The sequence below is a fragment of the Branchiostoma floridae genome, chromosome 14, assembly GCF_000003815.2.
Source record: "Branchiostoma floridae strain S238N-H82 chromosome 14, Bfl_VNyyK, whole genome shotgun sequence".
Classification (NCBI taxonomy): Eukaryota; Metazoa; Chordata; class Leptocardii; order Amphioxiformes; family Branchiostomatidae; genus Branchiostoma; species Branchiostoma floridae.
In genome coordinates this window covers 373,157-400,020 of record NC_049992.1, presented here as the reverse complement: position 1 = coordinate 400,020, position 26,864 = coordinate 373,157, and the positions used below count along the sequence as shown (strand labels likewise).

The following is a 26,864-nucleotide window of genomic DNA, read 5'->3' as shown; positions in this document are numbered from 1 at the left end:
GCTGAATGAAGAGACTCTTTGTATACAACCACTGCTTTATATATGGTACAATGTGATCTAGTCAGAATTGCCCTGAGAAAGGTGACAGACGGTCACTGAAATGTCAGAGAAAAAAGTAGAGAAAAAAGTATTGGATGTGTAAAAAGAGTCTCTTTATTCAGTGATGTACCAACCTGATGAAACTGTTCACAGATGATGAATTCACAGATGATGAAAAATAGAGCAACTGTTGTGGAAAAAAAGTCTCTTTATTCTGTATCTACGTAGTTGGTTTGACTGCCCATTGGTGTCACGCACCAGCTTCTGTATTCTGTATCTGTGCAGTTGGTACATGTGGTTACTCTTCAGTGTTAGACACTTTTATACCTGCGTATATAGCGAGTATAATCGCCCGTTGAAGTAAAACACCAGCTTTCTTACCACTATCAATTTCAAAGTAATTTTTTCTTCTCCTTGCCTTTTCTTAAGACAACAAGTCGTTCAACCCCCTGACCACATCCCCGATCGCGGGAGTGACCAGACGACAGCTGACCGTGCGAGTGCTGAGCGGTCAGCAGTTGCGGGGAGTGACTGCCGCCAGTGACGGTCCGGCCGAGCTTCGCGTCGAGGTGGAAGTTTTGGGGCTGAACGCGGACTATCACAAGGAGCAAACAAGGCCCCATAGTACTGACGGTGAGAGGATACTGATATACTCATCACTGGAAATTCATTCATTTTTGTCGGAACTTTTAAATTCTGCAATGAAATTAAAAGTTTTTTTTTGTGTTGTTTAGTTCTGCGATACAGTTATACTTTGATCTACATTGGAAAAGCATTGAACTCATTGAAGAGGTCACTGAAAGAATAACAAAAATAAAACGACTTTTTTGCAATTTACAGTTAATGTATGCAAATGTAAATATCTTCATTAAGGAAAATTACAAATGAACTCAAATTTTTATCTTGATATAGTGATGCCTGCACTTGTATAACTTACATTAGGATAATTTATGAATTACAGTATTTGATTATTGTTATTTACAGGTTACAACCCTACCTGGGATGACACTATGACCTTCAACCTGACCTTGCCCGACCTTGCCATGGTCAGGTTCACCGTGGTTTGTTACTCTGACCATCAGCAGGAGGTCATAGGGCATCGGACTGTTCCATTCATCAGTCTTCTCACAGGTAGGTTACGTAGAAAAAGTTTACATTAATGTGCATAATAGTCAATTTTTATAATGTCTTTGTTGATTTTTAGTTGATTAAAAGCAGTTCTAATCCTTTGTATCTCCATTGGATCTCTAATAGTTTAAATGAAAGTAACATGTAAGTCAGCAGGTTTAATAATTATTCTAGCCCCCTGCAATGCCACGGCCACATTTCCAAAGTGGGGCCCAACTGGCCTGTTTCTGAAAATGAAAAAGAAAAGTGTGTATCAAGAAATGTACAAAAATTATGCTCATGACAATTTTTGTATGTTTTGTTGTCTTTATATCATATTTTTTGTTCCTGACCAGTTTGGATATGTAATCAAACAAGTTTACCATTTTGTTTTTGCCCAGTATACTTATTCACAAGTTTTTGTAAAACATTCCATTTTCCCAGGCTACAGACATGTCCACATGGAGGGACATCCTGCTTCCATCTTTGTGCATGTCTCGGTGACTGACTACCAGGGCAAGGTAAGAGATGGCTTTGAATTGGTTGCTGTCCAAAATATTGGAACAGTAGCTGTCCTGATTCAGGGTTGTAGCCAGCACCCGTCCTTCCATCCTTTGACGGGGATCCGGGGCATGCTCCCAAGGAAAATTTTGAAATCTAGACCCTCTGAAACGCTATTTCCTGCATTTTGAGGGTTAATTTTTTTCCGTCCCTAGCTGCAGAATGGAAAATGGTTTCTGGCTGGCTACAACTCAGGAACTGAATAGTTGCTGTCCTAAATATTGGAACAGCAGCTGTCCTTGGTACTGAATAGTTACTGTCCTAAATATTGGAACAGTAGCTGTCCTTGGTACTGAATAGTTACTGTCCTAAATATTGGAACAGTAGCTGTCCTTGGTACTGAATAGTTACTGTCCTAAATATTGGAACAGTAACTGTCCTGGGTACTGAATGGTTGCTGTCCTAAATATTGAAATACTGTAATTCACTTTATCTTCACGGTACCAAATTTTCACGGTCTGAGAAAATTGAACTTGTTCTCGGAACTAAATGTTCACTGTCGAGGCAAGTGCGCATGAAAAAAGTCTGTGAATTATATTTTATCGGTAATGATAAGTTCACGTTACAGTCGTCACCGTGAAAACCGTGAACATAACATTACAGTGAAAAAATGAGGAATTACAGTAGTAGCTGTCCTGGATACTGAAATTGTAACTGGTATATAATGTTGCGAATGAATGGAATTCGAGAGAAATTAAAGCTAACTGAAAAAAAAACGTTGATGAAGGTTAGACATCCAGGTAATAAGATACGCCAAAAAGCAGTTAGTCATGCAACTGGGTATGATTTTGGAACTGGGGAGACTTTTCAGACAACATCTGGTGTCTTTTGTCAGTGACGAAAGAGTGAGTAACTGCTTTTTGGCATAGCGGAAAAGAAAATGAAAAAGAGAACAATATTTATTTCACAACTTAAAGAAAGAACATTGTCTACTTTTCTGTTTCTTAAAGAAATTTCAAAATGATCTTGTTCAGGGCAAGTATCGGACGGGGATCAAGAACTTCATCACAAGGAACTGGAGCTTAAGACAAGGCAGCTCCTTCCGGGAGACGTCTGCTCCCATCATTAAGAAACCTCCGGCTGTCAACTTCACCAAACGTCTGGGGAAACTCACCATGCCCAGGTGGCATCTCGGGTCAGGTATGTGGAATCAACAGTTTTTGTTTTTTTGTTTTTTTCTATTTCGATTTTGGACAGACGAGGACAATGTGACACTGCACTCAAGTTGGTAATTTATACTAACAGTGCCACATGCACAGTACAGACAGACGGTAAAGGAAGTCTTTTCTTTTTTACCTCCCGGACCGAAGTCATGTACCCATTTTTACACCTGGGTGAAGTGAGGAGGGTCGTGTAGGGTGCCTTTCCCAAGGGCACAACGTCGGCACAGCAATGCAAGTATCGAACTCGGGACCTCTAGATTCCGAGCTGAACACTCGACCAGTTGCACCACACACAACGCTACACGAGTGTCGAGAATCAACAGTTGATCATAGCCATATTGTGGTTAGGCCTGATCTAGAAATGGTGTTTTATTGGCAGAACAACAAGGGGAAATCTTGGTACACACAGTTTTAGGGAATGAATATTACCAGATTTGAGATTTCCTCTCAGCCTACTGTTTTCATTTTTACATCTTAATGATTTTTTGTCCTACAATGTCCCATAACCAAGACAATAGTTGCACTTTCTAACTAGGATCTATACTTTTGAAGATAAGTGACAGTCCTGTAACTGTTTCTTAATCATGCTGCTTGAACAAAAACTTAATTAAGAATGATGAAATTACAATATAGTAGAACGAGCCTTGTGTTTAGATTTTTTTGTATGATGAGTTTTTTACGTAAAGGTCACAAGACCTGAAGGTCACTTCAAGGTGTGGCCTAAAGACGTCTCCAAGGTTACGGGTTGCATTGTTATAGTAGCAGAATCTCTTCTCCCTAGGTCAGAAACATCATGATTGAGACCAGCCCAATTGCTCACTACGAGTGAGGACCAGCTGGCCCAATAGGCGAAGCAAGGGTTGAATCAGGCTTTTAGCTAGGATTTTAAAATAGGGAGTCGAAACTTATTGGTGAGTCGCGGTAAGTGACTATTGAAGGGGGGGTCTGGGGCATCCACCTTCCATGGTGCAGAGTTTTTGATGATTTTAAGTTAAAAAAGTGCATTCTTAGGTATCCCAAGAGGCAAAAATACTGTTCCAGAGGTCACAGTAGAAGACTGCTACCAGGTCATTTGTGGTCACAGTAGAAGACTGTGACCACAAATGACCTGGTAGCATCCCTGGTCAATCAGAATTTCATGCTTGTCAGACGATTTTCTCCCAAGTGTAAGGGCGTCCAGGGGCATCAAATTTCTTGTTATTCCAAGAAAAGTGCGTCCAGATGACGCGTTGACACATGCCTGGCTAAAAGCCTGGGTTGAATGTTCTTGAATTGAGTTTGTACACAGTGTCACACAGAAACTGATGATGATCCTTTTCAGGGAGCGACAGTGCTTCTACTGGTTCTGACGAGCAGGAACACAAACCCGCGGCGGATTCCCGATTGCTTGTGCAAGAGAATCTACGTTTTATTGTTTTTTCGTTGCTCAAATTAGCTTAGATAGAAACCGCTAACGATGCAAAAACAGTTCATTATCAATATGAGTTTAACTTATCATTATTATTGTGTACAGATTCCTTGTATAGTGAACATTGTCAAATAGTTTTTTGGCTCCAGTTTGTTTACTAACTAATAATGATCCTTTTCAGGGAGTGACAGTGCTTCTACTACTTCCGACGAGCAGGAACACAAACCCGCGGCGGATTCCCGATTGCTTGTGCAAGAGAATCTACGTTTTATTGTTTTTTCGTTGCTCAAATTAGCTTAGATAGAAACCGCTAACGATGCAAAAACAGTTCATTATCAATATGAGTTTAACTTATCATTATTATTGTGTACAGATTCCTTGTATAGTGAACATTGTCAAATAGTTTTTTGGCTCCAGTTTGTTTACTAACTAATAATGATCCTTTTCAGGGAGTGACAGTGCTTCTACTACTTCCGACGAGCAGGAACACAAACCCGCGGTGGATTCCCGCGATGCCAACGTCTCCATGGTACGCGGGGACGGCAGCGTGGCAAGCCCTGCAGTGTGGGCAGCTGGGGGCAAAGGTCAAGCCCGGCCGAACCATCTGACGATGGTGAGGGGGGACGGGACGGTCGCAAGTCCCGCCGTTTGGGCAACACCTGGGCCAGGTAGGCACACCTTCACTGGACTTTCACTGTTCAACTGCAGCTTGTCTTCTTAGATGACCTGTACTGTCTCTTCAGTAATGTGCCGTATTGTAGCTCAAAATGTGGCTCTCCTCAAAATGGGACCTTTGGCTTTATGCCCCTTGCGCAAGAGGATTTCCCTAGCTAGATATATATATAGGTCATGACTGTCTCCAGCTCTGAAATTTTTTCGGTCCAACTCATTGTTTGGGAGACCATGTTGTTGATTTTCCTTGTTAAATATGTCATTTCAGTATCATGGAAATAGATTTTGAACAGTTTCATCATAAAGTTGTCAACAAGCAGATTTCAATCCTGGGACGAAGGGACGGGTCCTGGAGACATACTTATTGTCACCAGAGTGGAGTGAGGAGATTGGTGGTAACTGCCTTTCCCATGGGCACAACATTGGGATCTGCTGGGGATTCAAACCTAGGGCCTCTGGATTCTGAGCCAACTACCCTAACAATAAATAAACTACCTATTCAGTCAATTCAGTACTGTCTTTAGTTATGCTGCTCATGCATACAACATCTGCATACTCTACAAGAGACTATACAGTATAAGATATAAGATAATGCTTACACAGTCTTTGGTGGTGGAATTTCTCACACCTTGCCAGTTTCTTATTGTTTCTGCTCTTCTGCTTAAGGAAATGGTAGGATCCCAGAAGACCAGCTGAGACTAAGACGCAGGATGTCTCCCGCCCAGACACCAGGAGACAACCGGTGTTCCTTCATCGTAGAAGACACCTCCATCGCAGGCAAGTCCATCTAGAATTTTGGAGATTTTTTGATGCCACGCATTTTTGCGTCCCCTGGAACAAGCAGTGCATGAAAGTTGTTCCAGGGCTGGAAATTCATTTTTATGATTAGGTGCACTGGTGCACCCAGTCTAAAAATTTGGGTGCACCAAAAAAATTTTGGGTGCACCACATAAATAATGTAGAATATCATAATAAACTAAGTGCAAACTTTGGAGCATTGAAAATATTGATAAACACAAATTCCAATGTCAAATTCTTAAACAAGTACTATGGCAGACATTATTTTTAAAACAAATAGATGTCAAGAATATGGCGTTTATCAGTATACTGACATCTTTACCTACATAAGCCTATGAAAATATCTGGGTGCACCCTGTGCACCCATGGAAAAAAATTAGGAGCTCAGCTCCAATTTTGGGCGCACATGGGTGCACAAAACCCCATTATTTCGAGCCCTGTGTTAACTCACAACCACATGTTGTTCAAGAGACTGTTAAAGGTTTTTGCAGTGCTAAGTGAACTAGTCATTGTTGACCTAAAGAAGATGACAGACGGTCTTCGAAATGTCGTTTCTTGAAAAACGCCTCGTTGTGAATGAAGAGCTTTGTTATACATGGAGTGTTATTTGCCAACCAGATGAAACTATTCACGGATGAAATGTTGGTGTTTTGGTTGTAACTACTTTATTGGCACGTCATGAAACGTGTAACGCTAGTTCACTTTTATTCTTGGGGTAGCCTATATCTGTAGTTTTAAGACAGGGTCTCTATTGATATCAAATTGACAGATGATGGTTTCAAACTGCAATCATATTTTCAATTTCTTTCAATTTTTTCATTTCCTTGCAGGTTTCCTGACGGAGTTGTGGGACCAAAAAGCGCAGGAATACAAAGAGTACGTCATCACCGAGGAAACGGAGCTTCTAGAGCAGAGCCACCTTGCAGGTCAGATTGGAACTGCATTTCAACAAGAATACGTTCAACAGAGCCACCTACCAGGACAGAGTGGTACTGCATTTCAACAGGAGTCCATTCAGCAGGGCCACCTACCAGGACAGAGTGGTACTGCATTTCAACAGGAGTCCATTCAGCAGGGCCACCTACCAGGACAGAGTGGAACTGCATTTCAACAGGAGCCCATTCAGCACGTCAATGGTCAAGGTTACCCCCATGTGAACGCTACTCAAAAACTCGCCAACGGAAAACAAACAGAAACCATGGTCGACCACGACAAAGTCGTCGCCAAGAAAGGTGTCAAATTCGAGAAGAAGCGGCCTGAGATGGGCCGAGCGTTCTACATCCAGGGCACGCGCCCCAAACAGAACGCGGGAAGAACCAGGAAGGACAAGGCGCCTCTCGTGCACAAGGAGTCGTACCAACCTCCTCAGGACAACCAGCAGAGAACGGCTTACAAACATCTCCAGGTAACAAGACATTAAAGATCTCATAATAAAAATTATCTTCATAAAATGTTTAAAGTTTTCATGAATGTCTTAATGCCATAGCCCTAGCCTTCACAGACGCTAGTGATCCTCCCCTTCTTTCCCTAGTCAATCTCAGCTATCCTTTAAATACTATCTTTTAGAAATGAAGGGGATGGAATGACATTCTCAAAATGAGTACCTGACTTCGGGTGGGGAGGTAAAAGGCAGGGGAAGGAGAGGGATGGGCTCAACCTTGTAATACTGTGCCCTAGACACACTGTGGATAACAACCCACTGCCTCTATGGCCTTAAAAAGGCTATGGGACTACCTTGACTTTTTTTACCAATAAAGCTTCATCTTTTTAAGATGCAGGTGTGTTATTTGGAGTTTCTGTCTCCTAGGAAGACTTCCGACTAAGGATGCAAGGGGCTCCTCCTACCCCTGACTCGTGTATAATGCTCGGACATGGCTTTAAAGCAAACAGCAATATTTACAGATGTGAATTTTATACTAAAATTTTCCTCTCCCTCTTTAGGACAGTGGAACCTACATGTACTCACCACCCTACAGGCTGCGCCTCTGTCAAAGGGGGTGGCCTTTTGCATGTCCAGTTTACGAATATCCTCCTTGACGTTGTCTACCCATCTCCTCTTGGGGTGACCAGGTGGGTTCTGGTTGATGAATTTTCATGCTAAAGCTTTATCTCCATTTCCCTCTGCAGGACAGTGGAACCTACATGTACTCCGCCCCCTACAGACTGCGCCAGGCCGGCACCCCGCCCGTATCTCCCGCCAAACGGCCGGACAACGCCCAGCTGTTCCGCCACGCCAGCGCCGACCGCTTACATGACGAGAGAGAGTACACCGGATCGGAGCGGCGGAGAAGGGCGGAGAACGATCAAAGGTCTTTATTTTTTTCCCTTTAGGCCATGTTGATTTGATGATATGGATGATATCCTCTGGGAACCTCTTAACTGATGTGAGCGTGCAAATAAAAGAGAAAGTTTGATAAACTTAAAGTAGATTGATAAAAACTATACTATCATTATTAGTTTTAGTTATAGTGATAGCATAGCTCCAGATGTTTTGTTTATCAGACTGTAATAGTATCTAGCCTTTAGTATTCCATGTAATACTATCGATTCACTGCATTTAGCCCATGTGGGCAAGAACATGCAAATAAAGATCATCATTATTATTATGGTCATTATCATTAGGAGGACAGCGAACGTTGCCGCTGTCCAGGGGTACAGGGAGGTGCCGGTGGATGTTCCTCCAGAGCTGGAAGAGCGGAGTGCGAACCAGAGTCCCCACCGACGGGACTCGCAGTCTTCCATCCTCAACCGAGTGGTCCACGGAGCAGAGGACCTCACAGAGACACGGCAACGCAAGAGGCCTCCTTCAAGAAGCAGGGCAGAGAGAAGGAGCCGCCAAGGTCCTGTTCCTTCAGACATCGTGAGCACAGAGAGCAAGACGTCTTCCGACCAGGATGTTAAGACTCCTTCGCAAGATGGTGCCAAAGATGAGAAACTTCACGATGCAACTGAGGAAAAAGACGAGAGCAATGGAGACTTGAAAAGAAGCGAGACGCCAACAGGGGACAGATCGGCGAGTAGCTCCCCTCCCATCCTGTTCAACAAGGACTCCCCCCCGTTTGTGAATGGACTGCTCAGTGAAGAGGATCTGCAGTACCTGCAGCAGGCACCAGAGGACCTCCAGAGGATCCTGGCCACTGAAGACTTCACCAACAGGTATGTTAAGTATAAACTTTTATGTCATACCTGGGCTGCGATAACGTTCGATACAGGTGTTCCGGACCGGGTGATAACTTTCCGCATCACACAGACTTCTTAGTTGTATCACACAGGCTTCCATCAATTAAGTAGAACACACTCTTTGGCCGCCGTTGCTTTTTATGAAATCATAGGTTCAAGGGAACAGAGTTCTTTTGTTCGAATTTTTATCGAATTGATGTTCTTGTAGAATAAAGTTGTTGGTTTTTATTTCTCCAACAGAACGGATGAGTACAAACTGCTCCTGGAGAGAGCCAAGAAGAGCGTCCGTCTGAAGGAGATACGGAGCAGGCGCGAGTCATACCTGGCTGCCATGGCAACGGAGTACAGCCCGTCCGGTAAGGACGGCAGCAGGCTGGGAGGAAGGTCGCCCAGAGGTCACCGGAAGGGCACGCGCCCGAGGAAAGCTGTCGTCAAACCGCTTCAACACGAGGAAGAAAGTTTGCCCGCCACAGATGTCTCAGAGAGGAACGAGGGATTGAGTGAAGCACAATCAGACGACACGAAGCCTCCTCAGGACAAATCCGAGGAAAAAGACAACGCTCCAAAACAACAGAAGGACAAAGATGAGAACTTTGATGATTTTGTTCCCGTGGCAACTGAAAGTGCAAAGGTCAAAGAGGACAAAAGCACAACCGAAGAAAAAGATAAAAGTAAAGATCTAACAATAGTTTCTAATCTTCATGTTGAAGTTGAGACAAAGGAAACTTCACCAGAAGAAAAGGAGAAGGAAACAAAGAAAGAAAAGACAAAGGAGGAGTCTTCCGACAGCTCGTCAGACAGCCCGTCTTCCCCGGTGAAAACAAACGCGACTTTCGGGGACTCGCTTTGGGACGAAATCAGCGACTTGTCTGAGGTGAGATCTGAGAACATTTATTCTGTAATAGACAATCTTTAACTATCATAAGTGAAGTTTCTATCGTAATGATACACCATTTTGATTGAATCAATCCAGAGTTAGAGAGCCTCTTTCACAGCACTTGTTCCTCCACGGCCCTTCGTAGCACTTAGTATCTTGCATACAAGATTTCGGACTAACAAGCTTTATATCACTACATAGGCACAATGTAAAGTTAGGTTGTCTAATGTTGTCTCCCCGCATACTCTTTTTCCTTTTTCCCATAGATTTTGATATTTTAATTTTATCAACTTGAGGGTCTTTTAGTACAACGTTTGTACTGTAATACGTAATTTATCCTCTGGCTGCCATGTGTCTGCAAATAAATCCATTCGCCGATTTCATTCATTCATTGAATGATTCATTTATTCCTTCCATCAGGTGTCTGAATCTGTCTCGAGCAGCACGTCTTCGCTGGACACAGTCATCGACACAACCAATGACAGCATCGACCAGGAACTGTTGAGCTTGGAGGAGGAGGAGAGAAGGGCTGCTGAGATCCTGGGGGAGGCAAAACTGGAGAAAAGGCCGGATCACGACGCAACGATCCACCAAACACCTTCAGATCTTCCATCGGCAAAGGAATTGCAGCCACCGAAAGACGAGGTTGAGATGAAAAAGTTGAAGGAAAAAATCTCCAAGTCTCCGCCGTGCCCTGCTGCGGATGTGGGGTTGGAAAGTGTGGAAATATCGTCGGACACGTCTTCAGAAACATCTATCGAGTCTCAAAACGAAGTTTCTGTAGTGGAAAGTAAGGAAACTGTACAAGAAGACATTGTCTCGTCTTCGGAACTGTACGAAGCTGCAGCTGAAAATGAACCAGCGACGTCAAGAACTGTAGAAAGTACCTCTGATGAATCTTACGCAGGAGAAAACAAAAAGTCTGTAGCGATGGATGTACATGTTCTAACGGAAACTGTACCAGTCAGCGACGAAACCGCGTGCTTTGACACGAACGGGAAGTCGAAAAGCCTCGGCGACATCACGTCGGAGGATATCCACTGCAACAAGTTCGACAGCAAGTACAAGACCATCAGCAAGAGCTTCATCACCAAGAAGATGCGTGAACAGAAACGGTTCTCTCCCCTCCGAGGGCCTGTCATGCCGAAGAAGCCTTTAGAACAGGAACTCATCAAGCTCACAACATTCACACCCGAGGAACGCGCGCTACCTCAACCCTCCTCAAGACTGGAACCTAAGACGTCCACGCCCAAAAAGCTGACTTTCTCGAGCCGGAGTGAGAGTCGTGTGAAGCACATCGCTAGCAGGAAGCGGACTCAGTCCGAGTCCGCCTCCCTGGATGCGGATACGAGCAGCTTTAGGAGGACAGGCGATGCTGTATTTGTTCTCACAGCAAAGGCAGAGGCTGTACCAAGGAGAAACAGGCCTCCCACTCCCCCTATCTACCAGTACCGGCACAGCACCGGGTCCTATATACCCGGGTACATAGAAAACCCCACACCAAGGCTGGAGGATAGGGGAGTTCCAGAGGGGGCGTGCTCAACACCTGGCACAGCCCCTGACATTGTGCCCATGGCTTCCCCACAGGGGGACAGGGGGAACGGCAAGTTGGAGGAAGAGCCAGAGATATACTTTCTACTCAATGTATAGTTTTGAAAACGTAGTGGTAACAGTGTACAGTATGGATGACTATAATTATAACCATGCACTTTATATATAATACTACTGTTGAACAGTGCTATGTCTTAATTTAACCTCAGCACTGCTTCCTATGCCATAACTGATACAAATTTCGTGCCATAAGGCTACCTCAGCTGTGGAAAGGTTAATACTGAATCAGATGTTCTTCTGTCTTCCTTTACATTTTGTTACATCTCAAAATATTTTGAGTTTCTGTATGACCTGTTTTTCTGAATTTGTCACTGTCCTTTCCTAACATTTATATTTCCTTCCATTGATATTATATATAATAGCAAAATGTGTTCAAATATTGCTTTATTGTAAGAACAAAGTAGATACTACAACAAAACAGATGCTACTATAAATAAACACTGTAGGCAATGTTAACGTCATCCCATAAGGTAGCATTTTTTTCTTGGTCAGTAAATTGCCAACAATTTTGCCATATTAGACTGTAGAAATAATGAAATGTCTTTCAGATGTTTATACAACAAATGATACAGCAACTGTGTAGAGATAGTATTACGGGTAGAACTAGTAGTAGAGATTATCTTTCCAAGGTGTATAAAATGACTGTTAGCTTGTAAGACACTTCTTTTTTATGTGTTTTTATGTACAAAGTTGGTTTGAATGTTTTAGTATATAATAGACATGTACAGTTCATACACAGTTTCATCAAAAGTATGGCCAGTTTTACTCCAAAACTTAGAAAATGTTGTAAGTTGATGTGAATTTTCTTGTTTGCCAAATGTTGCATTTTTGTATGTTTATGTGATGTTTCACTTTTGCTTGAAGTGTGATCTGTTTTTGCCAATCACTGATGACACCAAAAATATCACTTAAGTCTCTACAAGACTTAACGTTACTATGCTGGCTATCATATTAGGAAGAATAATTTGTCAGGGGAGGTTTGCTACCAAAGGAGTTGTTCAGCCGCGCAGACAGAGAGGGAGGGAATGCAAATCATAGCGTGGATTGACTCCTCTGGCCGATTGCCGAATTTTTTTGCCAAATTTTAGATCCCCGTACACCGTAGGAAGGCCTAGAAATATCAGGCTTTCTTGATAGTTTCTATATGATTCTTATTCAGTGAGATCTTCAAATATTAGTACTTTTTAACACATAATTTGTCTTTCTTTCACTGTACTGAATATAGTACTGATAAGTCTATGTGGAAATATAACATAATGTTACAAGTAGACCTGAAGTATGTATTGGCAGCCATGCATTCCAATGTATTGTTCAAGTTTTGTTTTAACACATTTTAAACGCTTAACAGGCAGCTGGTAGTTTTTAACTAATAAAATGTTACTACATTGTTTAAGGCTTATATTAGGTTGGTGATAGCAAATCAAATGATATGCTAACAATCTTCAGATCATGTATGGATAATCTTCACTGCCAAAGTTGTTGTTGTTGTTGTTGTTGTTATATAACATCAACTCCATTATTTATCTGGATGCCATAATACTGCCATGTGAGAAAAAGACATGCATTCAACATGATTTTTAAAGAGATGTACCAATGAAACATCAGTAATCCTGAGGTATATACACTTCAGATATGTACTAGGTGTTCAGGACAATATTGAGAAGGCCTCTGTAACAATGTTTTAATGTGGTGGTATTATGGCACGCAGTGGAATTATCAGAGTTTATGTTAATGATACAATAAAGATAATTTTCAGGGCTTGATACTTAATTAGGTTTTTATCATAACTGAGGAATTCTAACGTGAGGTTTTTTTTGAGATAAGTTGTCAAATGATACAATCATGTGTATTCAAAGCAATTTGACTGTGTATTTTTTTGAAATCATGTGGCCAAACAACAAGTTTTCATGACATTGCAAAATGTGCCATTGTTTAAAAGTAGACATAGTCAAAGTGAAATCATGTATTTTGACAAGGGAGTGTCAAGTTTGATGGTATAGCTAATAATAAGAATCATGTGTACTATCATGGAAAAAGTAAGAACATTGAACTCTAGCCTGGGTACCACCGGAAAGTAGTTTGCTCCAGTGTTAATTACTGTAATTCCTGATTTTTTCAATGTACGGTTCACGGTTTTTACGGTGACGACTGTAACGTGAACTTTTCATTACTGATAACAAATAATTCGTCTTGGTGACGATACCAGATAATTCGTTTACCGTGAACATTTAGTACAAAGTGAATTGCAGTATATGCTATATACAGTAACTTCTCTTGGTAGCAGAAGCTAACATCGGAGCAAACTACTACCGGGATGGTACCCAGGCTAGTGGGACTGTGTACTGTGAAACAGATGTTACATTTTGGTGGTTATTCATGAATAAACTCTTTGTGAGATTGACAGATAACAGAGCAGAGGAGTTAGCCGGCCCAAAACTACAAGTTTACAACAATAGGAACTGGAGTTTTGTGCTGGCTAACTCCTCTTGTGTGTTATCTGTCTTTTTGGTACATTTCAACCAACTTGTATTTCCAGCGACATGTTAAGGTGGGGTCACACGTGCGTATATATTCAAGTCCGTTTGAGGTGCGTATGAAGCTCTTAGTCTCTACCAGGCTCCACAGGTCGCGGGGAAAATAGTACAAATTGGACAAATACAGATACATGTTTGTTTGTTTGTTTAATTGCGATCTCCATTAGTGTACATCATAAAATCATGCCACTACTCTTCCTGCAGTCATAATAATAAGAATAAATGAAATACATGAAATGAAAAAGAAACAACTTAACATCAAAAGCGGATAATTAGCGTAAAATAATAAGCAAAATAATAAGCAGAGGTCAGAGGTCAAAATAAAGAAGTGATCATACATAACGAATAATGAATAGCAGAAGAAATTAACATGCCAGATGAGTTAGCTGATCGAGAAGTATGGTTAGAGACCCAGCTAACTGGTCTGACATGTTACCTGTTTACGTTTGTCCAATTTCTATTATTTTTCCAACGACCCGTGGGGTCTGGTGGAGGTAAATACTCCCATGCGCGCCTCATACGGACTTAAATATATACGCAGGTGTGACCCCACCTTTAGCCTGATAGAGGCTACAGTACATTGCCCGATACCAATGCCTGTTGTACAGTTGTTGTTGTCCTGTTCTGTGTGGTTTTGCCAGGTTTGATTGGCAGCTCTCCTCTGTGCCAAGTGAAGACTCCCACTTCTCATGTTGCAACTCGTGTTGTCTGAATAAAAGACTTCACTGCATAGTAAATGTGTTGTGTTTCTGTATGACTTCTCACCAAGGGAGTGTTGTTTTTGGCTTGTCTGTGTGTGCTTGAGTGTATGGTGTGTGTATGAATGTGTGTGAATGACATTTTCAGTACCAGGGACAGAGGCTTATAGGCTTGATGCTTTATAACGCCGGGACGTGGGGACTCACTGAACAGCTGGCATACAAGATCAACACATGGCACCGGAAACAACTCCGACGTTTCACAGAAAACTTCCACCCCAACCAAATTAGTAACAGTAATCTATACAGCAAGTGCCAAGCATCACCATTACAAAATGCAGTCCACCATCAATGGTTCCTCTTCGGCCACATGCTCCGTATGCCACTGAACTCGCCACCGCAACAAATCCTCAACATTGCGTACAGTAAGAAACTCAAACCAAGGCTAGGAAGGCCATGTGAATGCCTCTCCTCAGTAGTCTGGTAGACGACTGTTAGCTACATCTCAACCAGAACATTAGACTTGAGACTCGTGTTAAGATATCTAAGGAAACAGCAACAAACAGAAGACGATGACAGTGTATTTTTTCCTATCTATAACTAAGAACATCATCATCATCATCATAACAATTATTAATATTAAGGACAGATATTTTTAGTACCAAGGATAGAGGCATTTTCAGTACCAAGGACATTTCAGTACCAAGGATAGAGGCATTTTCAGTACCAAGGATAGAGGCATTTTCAGTACCAAGGATAGAGGCATTTTCAGTACCAAGGACAGGGGCATTTTCAGTACCAAGGACAGACATTTTCAGTACCAAGGACAGGGGCATTTTCAGTACCAAGGACAGGGGCATTTACAGTACCAAGGACAGGGGCATTTTCAGTACCAAGGACAGGGGCATTTTCAGTACCAAGGACAGGGGCATTTTCAGTACCAAGGACAGGGGCATTTTCAGTACCAAGGATAGAGGCATTTTCAGTACCAAGGACAGGGGCATTTTCAGTACCAAGGACAGGGGCATTTTCAGTACCAAGGACAGGGGCATTTTCAGTACCAAGCAGACATTCTCAGTACCAAGGACAGAGCACAACTGCCTCTTCAAGGAAATTCCTTTCTGCAAACAGCCCCACCGGACATTGGTTAGGAAATGTGACCAAAGCATTACTATGATGGCACATGGGCTGGCCATTGGCTAGACATTTACTTATGATTAATTCAATGACTGGCATTGATAAGCCCCAAGCAGACAGTGTTACTGTAAAACCACATCTTTATTGTTTCAAATTTCACTTTTATATTCAGAACTAATAACATTTACATTCGCTATGACATGGTTATTCATGGTTATTCATACGTATTGCACAAGCATCATCCCTAAAGGATACGTTCCAGACAATATGGGAAACAATTCTTAGGTTTTTCATTTTTGTGAGAAAATTTTGATTAGATGTCTTATTCAGATTATGCCAAATATATTACAAAAATGCATAGATCCTGACTATTGTTGACAAATGAAATTCATAAAATGGTACTTGTCTAACCCTTATGAAAATTGACGAATAGAAAAATATCTTTATTTCACTTGTTTTACAGTTGTCCCCAAATACCAGTACTTCCATCTTCTTCAGCATCCAGCTTGAGAGCAAGAAGCCAGTCTGAAATTCCTATGGCAGTTTTGTTACCTACTGTAAAATTATTGCAACTATGTATAAATTTTGGCAGTAATTGTTACATTTTATCTTAAAGTGTGCCCAACTTTTTCATCTTGCCAATTAGAGGTTCGAAGCGTGCAGGTGACAGTAGTCCTTGTCCTTGATTGTTTGTTTGTTTTTATCTAGCCGGTTAGAGGTTCGAAGCGTGCAGGTGACAGTAGTCCCTGTCTGCAGCACACAGGACCTTGCACTGCGCTCCCAGCTTGGTGATCCCCTTGCAGTACTTCCTGGGGGTGCCAGGGGTCCTCCTTTAAAGAAACAAAATAGCATACAAACTTCAGTAACACTGCCTTGGGCTAATGTCACATTTTCATAAAGGGGCCCAGCTGGTCAGTTTTGGAGAACAAAAATTATGATATAGAAGACAACCAAAACGAATGATGTAAATCACCGTATTGTGTGGCTGATACAAGACCTAGGGTGATTTAAAGTAAATCGCCAATTTCAGTCAGAAGGATTTCACCCCATATACTCTTAATAAGTCTTGATATGAAGCTTAAGAAGCCAGCAAACCCCCAAAAAGTTGTGTTTTCCAACCTATGCTAGAAAAACATGTTGACCAATAAATTGGCATAGACTTTTTGGGGGTTGGGTAATGGAGTCATATTATATAGTTTACAAAAGTTTTATTTATATGTAGCTTTCTTCCTATTTAAAAAGGGACTGCTTGTTCTAAACTAATGAAGGATAAATGAATGTTTGACATTGAAAATATATAAGTGACCTCATGCATTTCAGTTTTACTTTCAATTGTTAAACTTGTAACACTAGAGTTTGGGCCAAAGTCTGGAAAAAAAGATACCTGCCGACCCTAATTTTTTCAGAACTGAAACAGGAAACACAACATTGTTTTCCTAGGCCTCAATGCTGTTCCCACCTGTACCCCTTGGAGGTACAGGGGTATGCTCCCAGGGAAAATGTTTGAAATCTAGACCCTCTGAAACGCTATTTCCTTTATTTTGAGGGGCAAATATTGCTGGTAGACTCAGCTTGGTTCAAGGTATATCTTTATATGACAATTTTTGTCCATCACACAGCACGGAACGTGCAAAGTTCCATCAAATGTCGGAAGCACAGACGCTGGCTAGTACCCTAACCCTATTAGGGAATGATTTGACGCTGTTCCCCACCTGTTCCCCTTGGAGGGAGTTCCTGACAGGCTGCTGTTCAGGGCGTGGGTTGGAGTTCTCGGGTGGGAGGGGCTGTTCCTTGGGCTGCGTCTTGGAGACATGGAGACATCTTCCATCACAGACCCAAGGTGTCTCTTCACAAGCTCCTACAAGGTAGGAAATTCAGAATTGGATTAACTACTGTAACAGTTAACCCTTAAACTGCAGGAGTTTAAAGTTAAAAGTTAAAGTTTGCCCATGCATCTACATTTGTACAGACGCGTAGGGTGGCGCCCATCCCAACTTCGAAGCCCTTGGGCCACACATGTGCAAGCCACTACAGCAGGGGGCTGGTCCGCTGGTAGTGATGTGTGTTTAACTTCCATACTCTTCCTCATTAGTGCTGAGTGCTAAGCAGAGAAAGCAGCATGTACCATTTTTAGAGTCTTTGGTATGACTCGGCCGGGGATCGAACTCACGACCTACCGAATGCAAGGCGAACACTCTACCCACTAGGCCATTGCACCGGTTTTCAGGAGTTTCAGGAGTTTCAGACCTATAAAATGGTATTAATTCCAGGGTTGGCCACTGACCTCTAAAAAGAACCCCTCGAACAAGGCCAAAGTCCCTAGCTTTGGGGTTCATGCGCTACACACATGCAAAGCTGATACTTCGGGGGAATACGCTAGCCCGAATCTATCAGGGCGCGGCACACGGCATGTATATGTGTCCTGGATATATCCGGGCTTGGTAGTTTAAGGGTTAAGTGGGATTCCATGGTGCAGCTGCAGAGTGCTTTATTCAGGACTAACAGGTCCAAGGTTCAATTCCTGCCGTTGCATTAATCTTATGCCGGGGAAAGGCACTTCACACAACTTTCCCCACTTCAGTCGGGTGAAAGTGACCTAGCTTCGGTAAGAGAGGTCCCACGGATAGGACGTTAAATTGAAGTCTCGTCTTTGGGGAGAGCCACACCTCGAGCACGTTAAAGATCCCACTACACTTTTCAAAAAAGAGTTCCAGTGTCCCAGGACAGGGTATGTTGGTAGTAAGATCCGCCCGTACTTGTGACGTGCTAACCCTCATGTCCACAAACAAACAAACAAACAAACAAACAAACAAACCTTCCTGGCCGACTGTGGTGTCCCAGGACAGGGTATGTTGGTAGTAAGACCGTCCCGTAACTGTGGTGTGCTGACTCTCACGTCCACAAACAAACAAACAAACAAACAAACCTTCCTAGCGGACTGCGGTGTGCCAGCACAGGGTATGTTGGTGGTGAGACCTTCACGCCCACAAACAAACAAACAAACAAACAAACAAACAAACAAACCTTCCTGGCTGACTGAGGTGTGCCAGGACAGGGTATGTTGGTAATGAGACCAGCCCGTGGCTGCGGCGTGCTGACCCTAACATCCACAAACAAACAAACAAGCAAACAAACAAACAAACAAACCTTCCTGGCAGACTGCGGTGTGCCAGGACAGGGGATGTTGGTGGTGAGACCCGTCCGTAACTGTGGCGTGCTAACCCGCACATCTACCGACATCTGCCGCCCGGCCCCAAAACTCAGGTTGTTCGCCATTGGAGTGGAGGCCAGGCCTCTTGGTGTGTTCGGCTGCAAGAAAATATTTTTCTGTAGTACATACTCACTTCCTATACATTACACAAAGACAAGAAGGGGTGACATGGTCAATGACAAGGCTACATTGTACTCATCAACATCATTCACTGTAGCCTGGGTACCATACGGATAGTAGTTCGCTCCTATGTTTTTTTTAAAAACATTTTAAAGAGATTTGTTAAGGTTCGAGTTCTTAAGAACTGTTGAAAGTTCCTTATAGGTTTGACAAGAATCCTTTAAGGTGTTGAAAGTTCCTTACAGGTTTGACAGGAGTTCCCCCCACACTGATGATACTCTCCTCCAGCTGCAGGCAGCCGTCCTGCATCTCTTCAAACGACTTGTTCAACAGCACCGAGGTGTTGTGTACTTGCAACACTGAATAAACAAGGAAATAAAAAATTCAACAGTTCTTGGTGGGAGACCAATGTGCAGATGTTGGCACATTGGCGCACCAAATCTGTAGTGTGTTGTTGGCACACAGACAGATTAGCGAAGAGGCTCGGCGGGCGTCACTCCACCGTCAGGGAAAGTCGTGTAAAGTGCCTTTCCCAAGGGCCATGGTGGATATCGAACTTGAGACGTTTCGATTTCAAGCCAAATGCTTTACCATTTACGCCACACTAATTAGATTATAACTCCAAGTAACCACCACCAATAAACAAGGAAGGGGAAACAAACTCAGCAGGCGTATGTATCCATGTTTACAAATATTGAATTATAGATGCATCAACGTACTCAAATCTGTACCTTGCTTTGAATTTAGAAAAAAAATCCATCTTCTTGTAAAAATCCATGTGACTGTTGACAAAATGATTTAAGTTTCAATTTCTTTACTGTCAACGGGGAGGGAATGGATGACATTTTCATGTGTCACTAACAGCAAATCCTCATCCAGAAAAGATGGAGAGAGCTATCGTAGTGTTTTCCTTCATAAAACATTTGCAGTGTGTCAACATACCAGTATTCCTTTTTTTATTCTCTAAGACTTATTCATTGGTTTGGTTGTTCGGCACACACAGCCAGGGCTGCACAACTAGCCTGTGGCTATTACAATACAAGGGATAGCCAAGCTGACAGAGACAAGGACAATACAAATGGAATTTAAATGGGACAGCATGATAAAACAAGAAAGATATTCGTCCACCCACATGTGCGGTCAGCCATCTCCAGAGTCTTGATGCTGTCCTGGATGATCTGCTGCATGTCAGACTCCAGTTTAACTGGGCTGGTTTCATCCTCCGAGAACATCGGCTGGGACTCCCTGTAGAAGTCATGAAAACTTTCTTAAACTTGGAGTTGCGCGAGCAGTCGTGATGTTTACACGCACCTAGCCTGCCCTAAGTGCCAGTGTACTGAGGGTCTGTGGATTTCTGTCCAATGTATTCAATTTGATAGCAATAAACTGCGAACTAGTTTCTTCGCAGTTATTCACTTGATCAATCATAAGTTACTAAAATCTATTTTTCCAGCAGAGCGGTGCAAATCATATCTTGAATCTAATTTTTGATTGTTCCTGAGTTAGCACTCCAGGCTATTTTGAGCTATGTGTATTTGGGCAGGTAATGTTATAAAAAAAAACAGCATTTAGAGGGTTGTAATGTTTTAAATGCTAAATACAGGTGAGACTTGTTTGGATTTCTGAGGAAATATGTGAGGTGATAATGTCTACTTTATTTGATGATTATTTCATACCTGAGCTGTGACATGATTGATAAAGGTCTTCTAGAACAGGTGATAACTTGGGTTATCATAGAGGCTTTTCCTGATAATTATCATCTCCTATTCTAAAATTAACATAGTTCCTAAACAGCCACCAATTCCAACCACAGTTTCCAAAAAACTTTTTGACATAAGTCATGCAGAAAAAAATTATCTTAAGTTTCAAATGCTAAGAGCTGGAGAGACCTCTTAGGCTTTCTGCAGGGGCTGGGTGTGCTGACAATGTCTTTTTGTTTGTTTGTTTGATTGATGATTATTTCATTATAAGACCTGTTAGGCTTCCTGCAGGGACTGGGTGAGGTGACGATGGTTGGCGGAGGCAGCGAGCCGGTGTGCGGACAGGAGCAGAGGGTCCGGATGGGGGACGGCATGTCCCGACACCGGGGCCACAGGTACTGCGCCAGCCAGATCAACAACCAGTTCCCTACAACACAACAGGAAACTGACTCAGGAATATGGTTACAACATAACATTAGACTCTGATCGGATGAGGCATTCTTCATCACAGAAAGATGACACAACATGACACGCAGACTTTCTTCATCATGTATCAAGGCAACACTATTTCTGTGCCAGGCAAATTAGTAACCAGTTACCTGATACACAACAGAATGTTGATGCAATCAGTAACCCTACAAGTGGTCAATTGGGTACAGTGTTTGCCTTAATTGTAGTCTGTAGGTTGCGAGTTTGATCCCCAGCTGAGTTAACTCTTAGATATAAAGTCCATAGCAAAAGTAACACAGATCTACAACAGCCACAGTGAGAAGGACAGTACTCACGACAGGTAATATTGATTAGTTGTGTAAAAGAAAACTCTACCATCCTTGTCTACCTTTTGCTGGGGACTTTGTATCTTAGAGTTAAAGTCCTTTCTTTCTGCATCAAATAGTGCATTGGGCAATGCCCATCTCCGTTTTTTGTATCCCTGGGCCACGCAGCTTTCTGCAAACCACAGGGGAGTAGTCCACTGGTAGCAGTGTGGGTTCCAACTTCCATGCTCTTTCCCGAATGCTGAGAGAAAAGAAAACTCTACTATTCGATGACCCACCAACCTTAGAATATTCAAGTCATACCGACCTACAACAGCGACAGTGAGAAGCATGGTCAGGCTCTGGAAGTCGAGGCTGCGCCGGTAACGGACTTCCGACACCGCGTTGGTCGGCACGAGCACCAGCATCACGGCGCGGGAAAGGGCGGGGCTCTGCAGGAACGTCATGGTCACCATGGCAACCAGGAAGTACGCAACGTGGAGCACGCAGGAGGCCAGAATGGCAAGATGGTCTCCTGATGGAGAATGGATGAACATTAATGATCATTCACTTTGTTGTCTCAAAATCTTCGGTTTAATTTGAAGACACAAGGATGGAAAGATGAGAAAAAAAATAAATGAGGAAGCAAACTGGTCATCCATCACAATATTGTATAATTACACATCTAGGAGTACCTTTGCCGATTCACGTGACAACCCATTGCATCTACGGCCTCAAAACGGCTGAGGGACAACCTACCCCATGAGCCTCAGGTGTATGTCACCTGCATGTTAAAGAATCCAACACATTATCATTAAGAGTAGTTTGCCAAATGTCTTCATTCTCGTCATCTGATGAAAAAGACCACTCACCGGCGCCCCCTAGCGAGACAGCGAGGAAGTCCATCCTCTGGTCCAGCCCGGTCTTCATGCTGTCCATCAGGTGCAGGAGGTAGTTCACGGTGGCGTTCATCTGCCGCAGGTTGGCGAGAGTCACGTGGAACTGCCCGGACGTCTCCTGGTGGAAGGTGGCCATCTCCTGGCTGTTGTGGTCTGTGGGAGGAAGAGGAAATACTGTAAATGCATTTAAGTTCGCGCGGATTTAATTTCGCGGTAGCGGGAAAAGGGACTTTCACGGTAACACCGTAGACAACAGTCTAATACCATAATAGAAAAATGTTCGCGGTGGATTTAAGTTCGCGGTGAAGTGGTCAACGCGAAAACCACGAACATTAATCCACCGTGAACATTTCTGCATTTACAGTAGCCTTTTTAGAGGGTCTAGATTTTTTTAAAATTCCAGGAGAGCATGCCCCCAGCCCCACCTTGGATCGTCGTGCCTTCGACAGGATTTCCATTCAAAATCCATGCAGGGGACGGAAAAAAAATTCAGGCTGGCTAGACCACTGTCTTAGAGATACACAGATACGTTACCAATCTTATCTGAGAAAAAGGAGAGTACTGTAAATGCAGAAATGTTTGTGTTGGTTTCTGATGTTTGCAGTTTTTGCAGTGGCTGCTTCACCATGTACTCAAAACCACAGCAAACAGTGTTTGTTGGCGCTAACGCGAACTCAACACTATCGCAATTTCCTCCTTCCAATACCGTGCCTTTGTCATAGTTGATAATAACTCATTGTTCCTATGGCCTTAAAAAGGCCTTGAGACTACCTTTCTTCTTTCCTCTTTCCTCTTTGGTCGGGTGTTAATAATTAAAAGTTTTCCAGTAAATAAGGAAGGACCTGTGAGACCAGTGTTTTTTTCAATCACTGTCATTGAGGTGGTGTGAGGTTTCTCAACTCTAGGTTTTCCCTTAGGTGACCAATGAATCATTTCCTCAATCACATGTCCTGCCAGGGAGAGCCAAAGTCGTCTGACTACCTTTACTTTAAGTTTACCTCTCCCCCCTTATCTTAGATACACAGATACGAACCAATCTTGTCCCAGAGTTCCTGAGCCTTGTTCCGCACAGTCATTTGGTCACCTCCCAAAACTACTAGACATCTCATTGCTGCTTACGGTGAAGAGGCAATGCGATTGGTTGGAAAATTCCTTTCAACAACAGGAGGGGGAGCATGTGATTGGCTACGTTACCGATCTTGTCCCAGAGTTCCTGAGCCTTCTCCCGCACAGTCATCAGATCACCTCCACAAACTACTAGACATTTCATCAGCCAATCACGTTGCTGCTTACGGTGAAGAGGCAACGTGATTGGTTGTGAAATTCCTTTCAACAACAGGAGGGGGAGCATGTGATTGGCTACGTTACCGATCTTGTCCCAGAGTTCCTGAGCCTTCTCCCGCACAGTCATCAGATCACCTCCACAAACTACTAGACATTTCATCAGCCAATCACGTTGCTGCTTACGGTGAAGAGGCAACGTGATTGGTTGTGAAATTCCTTTCAACAACAGGAGGGGGAGCGTGTGATTGGCTACGTTACCGATCTTGTCCCAGAGTTCCTGAGCCTTCTCCCGCACAGTCATTTGGTCACCTCCCAAACTACTACATAGACATGTCACCAGCCAATCACGTTGCTGCTTACGGTGAAGAGGCAATGCGATTGGTTAGAAAATTCCCTTCAACAACAGGAGGGGAAGCGTGTGATTGGCTACATTACCAATCTTGTCCCAGAGTTCCTGAGCCTAAGTCTGCCATACCATCATCAGATCACCTCCCAAACTACTACATATTAGACATTTCACCAGCCAATCACGTTGCTGCTTACGGTGAAGAGGCAATGCGATTGGTTGTAAAATTCCCTTCAACAACAGGAGGGGGATCATGTGATTGGCTACGTGTAGCAATTGTGGCATCGTGTGATGCAATCGGTAAGGTGTTAGACTTAGACCCTAGAGGTAATGGGTTCAAAACCGCTGATGTGTCACCGATTTTGTGCCTTGGGAAAGGCACTTTACACGACTTGGGACAATCAGTCGTATTGAGGTCACCTGACTTGCGCTGAATGGCAGCTCGCTCCAGACCCTTGCAATTTAGCCCCGCCTATTGTAAGCTCTTTGGGATTCAGCTCTTGGCTGTGAAGAGGCAGTAGTCGACCCACCCAATAACCAATAACCAATACGTTACCGATCTTGTCCCAGAGTTCCTGAGCCTTTTCCCGCACAGTCATCAGGTCCCTCAGCAGTTCCTCGTGACTCATCTTCCGGTCCTTCTCATGGAGCAGCAACTCGGTTGTAGCAGACTCTGTCAGTCAAACACAGAAGTTGACAAACTTTACTAACCAACACTGCAAATAGATTGCATCCTCCTACGCAGGAACATCCAACAGCGAAACCGCATGTCTGGATGTACCCTGCTTTCTCAACCGTCACTCTTAGTTCCTGTGGACGTCCCCCCAAACCAGCTGTCAGCCAATCAGAGAATAGGACTTTCGGTTTTCAAAAGGGATCTCGCATATATAAGGGTAAGCTTATCAATATTTATAAGCAGGGCGGTCAGGAACTAAGGGTGACGGTTGGGAAAGCAGGGTACATCCAGACAGGCGGTTTTGCCGTTGAATGTCCCTGCATACTTAGGAGGAGGATAGATTGAGACTTGCCCAAAATTTTCAGCCGACTCTGTCAGCCTTGTTCACGGAATGGACCTGTCTGCTGCAGCTTCCGGAAAGTGACGCTGGAGACACGTAACTGCAGCAGAGGGCCGTCCCTCGGATAGGACGTAAAATGGAGGTCCCAGGGGAGTCTGGGGAGAGCCATACCCCAGGCACGTTAAAGAACCCACCACACGTGCGATGGTGCGGTGTGAGATTTTCCAACTAGAGTTCTCCTTATTAATTCTCACTGCCATATGTAGCCAATGTAGGTGGCGAGAAAAAAATCCCAAACGTGGCTGAGCTTGTATTGTCTCAGACATCGAAACGTAAGCAAAGTAAGTGTACACATAATGTTGAATTCTCCTATATTCTATGAACTAACCTGATGAAATAATTTTTGGACAGAAGCTGACAAATTAATTCTCTGTCCTGAGCCGAACTCACTGCCAATAATGCCACACGATACGCTCATTGTTCTACTGTGCAGTGACACCTACTTGACATCTTGGGAAAGGCACTTTACACTAACTTTCCCCACTTTACTCCCTGACAGGTGAAAATGAGTATCTAGCTTTGGTTAGGGCTGTCCCTTATTGGACAGGACGTTCAATGGAGGTCCCGTGTATGGGGAGAGCCACACCCCACGCACTTTTAAGAACCCGCCACACTGTTCAAAAAACAGTAGGGGCATGCCCTGGTGTGCGATGGTGCAAATAATTCTGTTGGGAGTTGGTGATTCACTTCAAATCATCCGGACGGAAACCTAGCGTACATCCATACCAAATCAGCCACACGGTGATTTACATCATTCACCCAGACAGGAGACCTGGCGCATCCCCGTCTTGTATTCAGCTAGAAGAAAAGGTGTGCCACCCTGTAACTAACTAAGGGCCGGTGCTGTTACAATAATACACTATATGGCTCTACTAACAAACACTATGCTTCTCTATAGATCATGGCCTAGCCTGGCTATATCAGGCTTATAGCGGCCCTTCCGCTGGCCATGGTCAGGCCCTTGTTGGTAATTTTCTTTTCTTTTTTAAAAAAGTCTTCTGGCTTAAACTAGGTCAGAGGTAAATGTTCACAAACTCTGGCGGCAAGGCCTCCGCAGATCAAAGGAGAAGTGCACATGAGAGTTGTTGTCAAAGTGACAGGGTAATTATCACGGCACATTTTTGTGCCGTTAACTCTGTCAAAGAGGATTATGCTGCCTTTAAACCAACAGCTTCGAATGCTGTACAACCTGTTGATTTCACACTGACTAATTTTGGAATAATCCAACTTCAGTGTAGGGGGTAACAGATTCAGACAGTTTGCTGTATACTAGGAGAATGTACTACTTTAGACTTCATCCAGTTGTTTAAACTTATTTTCTCTAGAGTTACAGAATAATTTACATTTCTCTTTGCGAGCACCTTTCTTGGAAGTTGCCCAGGAAAGGCAGAAAAAAATGCCTACCACAGTTCATTCAGTTGGCCTCAGCTTTTAGTCCAGTCCAAAGCAGACTAAGCTTAACACTTTATAGGTGGGGCTGCCACATCAGCAGAAAAAAATCATGGCGTCGGCACCGTCAAGTCTGCGGACACAACTCATGGAAGAACTGACCTGCAGCATCTGCTTGGAGCTGTTCACCAGGCCCAAGGAGCTGCCGTGTGGGCACACCTTCTGTCAGGACTGTCTCCAGGATCTTGCAGAGGTTCAAGTCCCTTTACAGTGCCCCTGCTGTCGTCGGCAGGTCAGGC

The 26,864-nt window shown here is 43.4% G+C and overlaps 3 protein-coding genes across 3 annotated transcripts in view; 2 read left to right on the top strand and 1 right to left on the bottom strand.

The window, feature by feature from the left end:
• Nucleotides 1–3,570, top strand: part of LOC118430794 (1-phosphatidylinositol 4,5-bisphosphate phosphodiesterase eta-1-like) — a 17,592-nt gene extending 14,022 nt beyond the window's left edge. Inside the window, exons 19-23 of the mRNA XM_035841816.1 lie at nucleotides 469–672; nucleotides 1,024–1,170; nucleotides 1,591–1,667; nucleotides 2,682–2,847; nucleotides 3,557–3,570. Coding sequence (XP_035697709.1) covers nucleotides 469–672; nucleotides 1,024–1,170; nucleotides 1,591–1,667; nucleotides 2,682–2,847; nucleotides 3,557–3,570 — 608 coding nt within the window. The remainder of the gene's footprint in view (nucleotides 1–468; nucleotides 673–1,023; nucleotides 1,171–1,590; nucleotides 1,668–2,681; nucleotides 2,848–3,556) is intronic.
• Nucleotides 3,571–6,039: 2,469 nt separating this feature from the next.
• On the top strand, nucleotides 6,040–11,455 carry LOC118430793. Its single transcript, XM_035841815.1, has 6 exons — nucleotides 6,040–6,052; nucleotides 6,579–7,153; nucleotides 7,876–8,057; nucleotides 8,371–8,904; nucleotides 9,169–9,802; nucleotides 10,226–11,455. Exons 1-6 carry the CDS (start codon nucleotides 6,040–6,042, stop codon nucleotides 11,453–11,455), a joined length of 3,168 nt encoding a protein of 1,055 aa, XP_035697708.1.
• Nucleotides 11,456–17,988: 6,533 nt separating this feature from the next.
• Nucleotides 17,989–26,864, bottom strand: part of LOC118430790 (protein brambleberry-like) — a 19,332-nt gene continuing 10,456 nt past the window's right edge. The window contains exons 6-14 of the mRNA XM_035841812.1: nucleotides 24,657–24,773; nucleotides 22,444–22,623; nucleotides 21,900–22,106; nucleotides 21,090–21,243; nucleotides 20,249–20,361; nucleotides 19,360–19,475; nucleotides 18,933–19,094; nucleotides 18,601–18,676; nucleotides 17,989–18,032 (exon numbers count right to left, since the gene is read on the bottom strand). Coding sequence (XP_035697705.1) covers nucleotides 17,989–18,032; nucleotides 18,601–18,676; nucleotides 18,933–19,094; nucleotides 19,360–19,475; nucleotides 20,249–20,361; nucleotides 21,090–21,243; nucleotides 21,900–22,106; nucleotides 22,444–22,623; nucleotides 24,657–24,773 — 1,169 coding nt within the window. The remainder of the gene's footprint in view (nucleotides 18,033–18,600; nucleotides 18,677–18,932; nucleotides 19,095–19,359; nucleotides 19,476–20,248; nucleotides 20,362–21,089; nucleotides 21,244–21,899; nucleotides 22,107–22,443; nucleotides 22,624–24,656; nucleotides 24,774–26,864) is intronic.

What these genes read in the sequence shown, in the direction of transcription:
- LOC118430793 (XM_035841815.1), top strand. An exon ending in ACTGAAGACTTCACCAACAG is followed by an intron (nt 8,905 to 9,168) that starts GTATGTTAAGTA and finishes TTTCTCCAACAG; the next exon opens with AACGGATGAGTACAAACTGC. An exon ending in AAATCAGCGACTTGTCTGAG is followed by an intron (nt 9,803 to 10,225) that starts GTGAGATCTGAG and finishes TCCTTCCATCAG; the next exon opens with GTGTCTGAATCTGTCTCGAG.